Source organism: Triticum dicoccoides, chromosome 7B (genome assembly GCF_002162155.2).
Source record: "Triticum dicoccoides isolate Atlit2015 ecotype Zavitan chromosome 7B, WEW_v2.0, whole genome shotgun sequence".
NCBI lineage: Eukaryota > Viridiplantae > Streptophyta > Magnoliopsida > Poales > Poaceae > Triticum > Triticum dicoccoides.
The window spans coordinates 61,140,368-61,147,940 of NC_041393.1; the positions used below are offsets into that span (position 1 = coordinate 61,140,368).

At 42.9% G+C, this 7,573-nt stretch overlaps 1 protein-coding gene across 4 annotated transcripts; it reads left to right on the plus strand.

Annotated features, from left to right (window-relative positions):
* The first annotated feature begins 3,375 nt into the window (after window positions 1-3,375).
* LOC119339353 lies at window positions 3,376-6,041 on the plus strand. 4 transcript variants are annotated; one of them, XM_037611453.1, is made up of 4 exons: window positions 3,376-3,908; window positions 4,920-4,998; window positions 5,542-5,746; window positions 5,893-6,041. In XM_037611453.1, exons 1-4 carry the CDS (start codon window positions 3,469-3,471, stop codon window positions 5,931-5,933), a joined length of 765 nt encoding a protein of 254 aa, XP_037467350.1. In that variant the 5' UTR covers window positions 3,376-3,468; the 3' UTR covers window positions 5,934-6,041. The 4 variants fall into 4 exon arrangements, with proteins under 4 accessions (XP_037467350.1, XP_037467352.1, XP_037467351.1 ...); XM_037611455.1 differs by having other exon boundaries at window positions 5,479-6,041; XM_037611454.1 differs by having other exon boundaries at window positions 5,519-6,041.
* The last annotated feature ends 1,532 nt before the right edge of the window (window positions 6,042-7,573 follow it).

Below are 7,573 nucleotides of genomic sequence, written 5' to 3' on the forward strand. Positions count from 1 at the left end.
GATACCATGGTGAAGAAGGTGAAACGTGGTATTGACAAGGGCATTCCCAAATACAAGTGCTATCGCTTGGATGACAAAGATACTCTTTTCTTCAAGGATCGAATTGTGGTTCCAAAAGGTGATATGAGAAAAGTCATCATGAATGAGGCACACAATTCCCTCCTATCCATTCACCCTGGAAGTACAAAGATGTACCATGATCTCAAGCAGTTGTATTGGTGGACTCGAATGAAGCGAGAGATTGCTCAATTCGTGAATGAATGTGATGTCTGCAGAAGAGTAAAAGCAGAACACCAAAGACCAGCTGGTCTCCTCCAACCTCTTGCTATTCCGGAGTGGAAGTTTGACCATATCGAGATGGACTTCGTGACTGGTTTTCCTAAGTCCAAGCGTGGAAATGATGCTATCTTCGTTGTCATTGACAAGCTTACCAAAGTGGCCCATTTTCTTCCTATCAAAGAATCTATCACAGCAGCTCAGCTGGCAGAGCTATACACCTCCAGAATTGTCTCCTTGCATGGCATTCCACAATTGATATCTTCAGATCGTGGAAGCATCCTCACTTCTAAGTTCTGGGACTCCTTTCAGACGGCCATGGGCAGCAACATTTGTTTCAGCACAGCTTTCCATCCTCAAACAAGTGGCCAAGTCGAGCGAGTCAATCAAATCCTTGAAGATATGCTCAGGGCTTGTGTCATCTCTTTCGGTATGAAGTGGGAAGATTGTCTTCCATATGCCGAGTTCTCCTACAACAACAGCTTCCAAGCGAGTTCGGGCAAGGCCCCATTCAAAATTCCCTATGGCAGAAAGTGCCGTACTCCTCTCAACTGGTCCGAGACAGGTGAACGCCAACTTCTTGGCAATGACTTGATCACAGAAGCCGAAGAAATGTGCAAAGTCATTCGTGAGAATCTCAAAGCCGCACAATCGCGCCAAAAGAGTTACTATGATAGCAAGCACTGTGACTTGGCTTTTGAAATCGAAGACCATGTCTACCTCCGCGTCTCTCCAATGAAAGGCACTCGTCGCTTCGGTATCAAAGGGAAGCTTGCCCCTAGATACGTGGGTCCTTTCAAGATCATTGGCAAAAGAGGCGACCTCGCCTATCAACTTGAGCTTCCATCCAACTTTGCAAACGTGCACGATGTGTTTCACGTGTCACAGCTTCGTAAGTGCTTCAAGACTCCTGAGCGCACTATCAACTTCGAAGAAATCGACCTCCAAGAAGATCTCTCTTATCATGAGCACCCCGTTGCTATTCTTGAAGAAACCGAGCGCAAGACTCGTAACAAGTCAATCAAATTCCTGAAAGTGAAGTGGTCACACCATTCCGACCGAGAAGCCACCTGGGAACGCGAGGATCACCTCCGTTCCGAATATCCGGAGTTCTTTCAATCCTAGATCTCGGGACGAGATCCTCTTGTAGTGGTGGAGTGTTGTAACACCCCAGATGTAACATGTCAATATATCAACTTGACCTTCATCCAATTCTTGTGGGTTTTTATCATGTTTGGCCTCATCTTGTTTGGTTAGATGTTTTATTCTTTTCATTATCATGCTGACCTTACCATATTGCATTTGTGCCTCTTGTCATTGTGCATTCCATCCTCATCATGTGCATGTTGTGATCTCATACATTTTATTTGGTGGGCACTTTGGCCTCTCTTTTTTAAAGTCCGAAGTCTCATACCGACTTGTGGGGGAATCATAGTCTTCATCATCCTTTCCTCACTTGGGACAATGCTCTAATAATGAAGATCATCACACTTTTATTGATTTACAACTCAAGAATTACAACTCAACACTTAGAACAAAATATGAATCTATATGAATGCCTCCGGTGGGGTACCGGGATATGCAATGAATCAAGAGTGACATGTATGAAAAATTATGAAGGTGGCCTTGCCACAAATACAATGTCAACTACATGATCATGCAAAGAGCAATATGACAATGATGGAATGTGTCATAATAAACGGAACGGTGGAGAGTTGCATGGCAATTTATCTCGGAATGGCTATGGAAATGCCATAATAGGTAGGTATGGTGGCTGTTTTGAGGAAGGTAAATAATGGGTGCATGATACCGGCGAAAGTTACGCGGCATAATAGAGGCTAGAAAAGTGGAAGGGTGAGTGTGCGTATATCCATGGACTCACATTAGTCATAAAGAACTCATATACTTATTGCAAAAGTTTACTTGCCCTCGAAGCAAAGTACTATTACGCATGCTCCTAGGGGAAGGGTTGGTAGGAGTTAACCATCGCGTGATCCCGACCTCCACTCATAAGGAAGACAATTAAAAGAGCACCTCATGCAACAAATTTGCCACACAACTTTACCATACGTGCATGCTATGGGACTTGCCAACTTCAACACAAGTATTTCTCAATTTCATAATTACCCAACTAGCATGACTCTAATATTATCACCTTCATATCTCAAAACAATTATCAAGCATCAAATTGATCCTTGTGTTTAATGCACTTTCTATGATAGTTTTTATTACTAGTAAGCATGCACGTGCAACGCGTGTATCATAATCTATAATAAAATATGTTTTAATCTTATTTCTTGTATGATGAGTTGTTTGCTAAGGCATTTAAATGTGTCTCGTGCCCACGATGTGAGCGCGCGTGTAACACGATCCGAACATATGTCTTCACATAAAATTCATAATCACACAAATGTATTATCATTAGTTACAAACATGTTTAAAAACAACAAGTAAGAAACATATCTACTATTTGTTCGTTGATGATGATTCTCTCTTAAAGTTCCATATATGGATGCAATTTAGAATGCTTCGTTCCATGGCTGAGATATTGTTTAGAGCTTCATTCCCTTGGTACTTCAAAATATGTCCAAAATTTGCCTCCCCAGTCGAATATCATCCTACATAGTAAGTCATCATTTGTTGGATTGACAGATGGTGAAAGAAGAAATGATTGCGAGATGAGCTCAAGGTTTGATGGATTGACATATGATGAAAGAAGAAATGATTGTGAGATGAGCTCAAGGTTTGATGATGTGTATGATGTTTTCATATTCTTAGCGAGTCTATCAAGAATCACACAATTTGTGGGATCAGTGTCGAGTTCGTCACGCTCTTATATTTCTTTACAGATGGAGTAGTAAATTAGAGTTAGAATTCAAATAATAATATAACATAGAATAATTATAATGATAAGATTTATAAAACCTTCAAAATCAATCAACCATTGATATATGATTGAACCAGTTTTGTAAACACTTGGCCGTAAAAAAAATCACAATCACGTATAGTACTCACCACACAGACGGACACGTACCCTATCTAAAAAGATTAAAAAATTCAGACAACCGGAGCAAGTACTCCACTCGCTCACCACAGAAGCGGATAACTCCTCTCTCCCTCACAGAACATGACTGCCCCTCTTCCGCTGCATCCCCACCGACGGCGGGACTAACACCCACCCGTGGCCGGTCCATGCGGCCGCCCTTCCCCAGCCACCGCGCCAGTCGCTGGTCTATGCCCCACCCTCCCGCCGCCGCGCCGGTCCATGGCGGCCGCCATTCCCTTACCTCTCTTCCCGTAGCCTACGACTTCCACCTCGCCTCCTGTTTCCCCAGCGCTCTCCAGCCCCACGACGAACCCGTTCGTCGACACCAGTCTGCTCCGCAGCCGCGGCTCCGCTCCGGCCGCCAACAGATCGTCGACACTGGCCACCGCGCGGCTTTGGAGGGATCCGACAGAGGCTCCCGAAGTGGATGCATGCTGGATGCCCCTCCCCACCTCGACTGCGGCTGGAGGAGGCCGTCGATGCCTCCTACTTCGAGCCGTCCTAGTGGGCTACCACCGCTACCCGACAACAAGGAGCACCGCCGCGTCCGTCCACGGGTACCCCTGCTCGGCATACTTCGTAGAGGGTGAGGAATCCGAGACCCCCATTACGATAAATATATGTGACTGCTTTTTGTCTAAATCTTGCGTGAGCTGAACATAATTGTGTGCATACTGAACTTTGAGTAAAATAATTGCGTGAGAGAATTAGCTATCACCAAATCGTCTACTTTGTTAAATTTAATGTGTTTGTTCAAAGTCTGCCAAAACACCTTGGAGAAGTGCTTTGATATTGTAGGTTAAGATGATGGATGAGTAGTCTTCACATGACGAAGACACTTAACTATGATGTCATCTACTCTCATTTGATACGTGCATATGCATACTATATTCTTAATTGTGAAAACTTCCTTTGTAATATGACTAATGAGGACATACAAAAAACACATAATGTCGATTGCATTGAGTTAGGAAGGTGTACCCATCTGTCTGCAGTTTGCTCTAAATACACTATTCCCTTGGCCATGTTGTGATGTTTAGGTCCTTCCACTTATCAGATTTTAGTTCCATGTGAAGAGATGCAGATTGGAATAGATTTTCCAGTCCATCGAGTTGTTGCATGAATAAATGAGAAAGCATTAGTATCACAAGCGAAAAATAACATAAATTGTCTCATCAAAAGATGAGGCAATCGGGCTAATAACTAACCATAACAGTGAGGTCTTAGTGATTAATTCCTATGCCTGATGAGTGTTGCCATTTACCTGATGAGTGTTTTGTAGTTCAAAACGGCATGAACAATTGCAACTTACTGTTAGTTATCTCCGAGCTGCACTAAGCATTCTTACATCGTTCGGCTTGTAACATTGTATAATTTCCTAAACACCATCAAGTTTCCAGAAAGATCATTGTTAGAGGCATTGGATAATGTGACCGGTGCAACATATACGCGAAAGGGCGCTTAAGGCCCCTTTCTTCTTCTATTTAGATAACAGTGTGCTCAAAACCATGACCTTATTGTTCAGATCATTTGAACACTCTGTCTTGTTTCAGTTACCACCATATTTTACTTAGAGACATTATTCTGTCCTTTTCAGATGTTCTACAAGCAGCCTTGCCTGGGAAGAAAACGTACAGCATGGGCAACTTGAGCATGGAGAAGAAAAACCCAGTCCAGTTATTTCACTTCCTTGGCCACAACCCTCAAAGAACTATAAAAAATAGAATGACTATGCCCTGAATAGATTCATTTACATGCTAAGTCTAACTATGTCCTGAATAGATTCATTTACATGCTAAGTCGATACAGATTCATCCATAGAGCCTGAATGTTAATTTTATTCATTCAGTCATGCAGATTCGAATACTATACTGTTAAAACAATATGATGGAGGGCTCCAGTTTGTTACAGATTCAAATATCCATGTCATTAAATTGTTATACATTGTGCACAAGTCACTACTGTAAATTCTGAAAGCCAACTTTTTCGACACCAGGAGCAGGAGATAGGGTGCATGATTCAGTTAGAAAAACAGATAGGGTGCACGAACGGCTTATAGAATTTGTAGCATTTTGCTGTGCAACTGCTTATTATTTAGCCATATTCTTGGCTATTCTCAAACGTCTAATCATGAGTAATGCTGCAACGGGTCAAAGGAAGAAGTCTGACCTGAAGAAATGGACAGAGGAATCACAGATGCGTGTGGCCGGCTTGTTCAGGGGATGCGGTGGACGCGGGTGCCGGGGCAAGCTCTATCTCCTAGGCACCGGCGATCTCGCGGGCGCGGCGGCAGGGCCGGTGCCGGGGCAGGCTCTATCTCCTGGGCACTAGCGATCTTGCAGGATGGATGCCACGCTGTGAGCGACAACAATCGGCGATGGCGATCCTGCAGGGAGGCAATGGAGCGGCGAGATCTCCGTGCAGGTAGGAGACATTGTTGGTTGGCGGCGTCTGTCACCAGGGTTGCCGTAGTGCCAAACAGTGAGGCCGAGGTCAAGGGCGTGGAGTTGCCTTAGTTTTTTTTACGGGTGGAGTTGCCTTAGTTTGTAATCAGATTTCCTTGATTGTAGGGGGCGTGGGAATGGTAGTTCCAATACTCCTCTCCTGGTGAAGCACGGTCAGTCATTGGAAATTGATAAGTGTACACCATAAAGGTATTAGATCACTAAGATTTGTTAGATTGAGAAGTGTGGGCCTAATCGTGTGGTGCTTATTGATCTGTGCGGGGGTGTGGGACTAATTGTAGGGTGCACGTAGAAAAATTCTTGTTGGATTGTTTAATAGTAGTGTAGATACCCAACTTGGATGCTCATTATTCTAGGACCAAATTTATAACCATAACAAATACCATGCTGTTCTGAAAGACTCTAAAAATAATATAAGTGAAGCATGAGAGATTAACAATTTCTTCAAAATTAAGCCACCGCCGTGCTCTAAAAGATATAAGTGTAGTACTAGAGCAAAAACTATCTAGCTCAAAAGATATAAGTGAAGCACAAAGAGTGTTCTAACAAATTCTAATCAAGTGGGCTTCTCCCAAAAGGTGTGCACAGAAAGGATGATTGTGGTAAACTAAAAAGCAAAGACTAATATCATACACGACGCTCCAAGCAAAACACATATCATGTGGCGGATAAAAATATAGCTCCAAGTAAAGTTACCGATAGACGAAGACGAAAGAGGGGATGCCTTCCCGGGGCATCCCCAAGCTTAGACTTTTGGATATTATTGAATATCTTGGGGTGTCTTGGGCATCCCCAAGCTTAGGCTCTTGTCACTCCTTATTCCATAATCCATCAAATCTTTACCCAAAACTTGAAAACTTCACAACACAAAACTCAATAGGAAATCCCATAAGCTCCGTTAGTGCAAGAAAGCAAAACCACCACATAAGGTGCTGTAATGAACTCATTATTTATTTATGTTGCTGTTAAACCTACTATATTCCAACTTCTCTATGGTTCATACCCTTACATACTAGCCATAGATGCATCAAAATAAGCAAACAACACACGAAAAACAGAAACTGTCAAAAACAGAACAGTCTGTAGCAATCTATAACTCTACTTATGTAACTCTAAATATCCTACAAAAATAGGAAGTCCTGTGCAATTTGTCTATTGATCTACAGCAAAAAGAATAAACACAAAATCACGTTTCTGTGAATTACTAAAATTATTTTTGTGCGCGCAAAGTTTCTGTTTTTCAGCAGAATCAAATTAACTTTTTTTTGAGACAATCACGCGAAGCTTTAATTATTCTGAAATAATGTTTACAAGGACAAAAGCGAGATTACCGGGGTGTCCTAACCAAACATGGTGGCCCACCCCTAGCTTTAAAGCATGCTTCGCTAGATTGTGAGACTCGAAATTCGAGCTCCTGTACTCATGAACAAAATTGCACTTTACGAAACCATTTGCAAGGTCTGATATTTCATGTAGAATTGCACCATAACCAGCCGGGTTTTGCTCCTTCATGTCCTTGATCACTACTTTGCAATATGATGCAACGTGTAGACTCTGCAAATTCAGATCTTCGGCCAGGGCTAGAGCCTCCCGGATAGCAAGAGCTTCTAGTGTCGGTGGGTCGTAAACACCCCTCACAAGTATCGCCGAAGCCCCCAGAAAATTTCCAGCGTGGTCTCTGCATATTGCTGCTGCAGCTCCCCTCTTCTGGTTCTTAGAAACTGCACCATCTACGTTGATCTTGCACATTGTCTCCGGTGGTTGAATCCACCGTGTTGACCTCGGC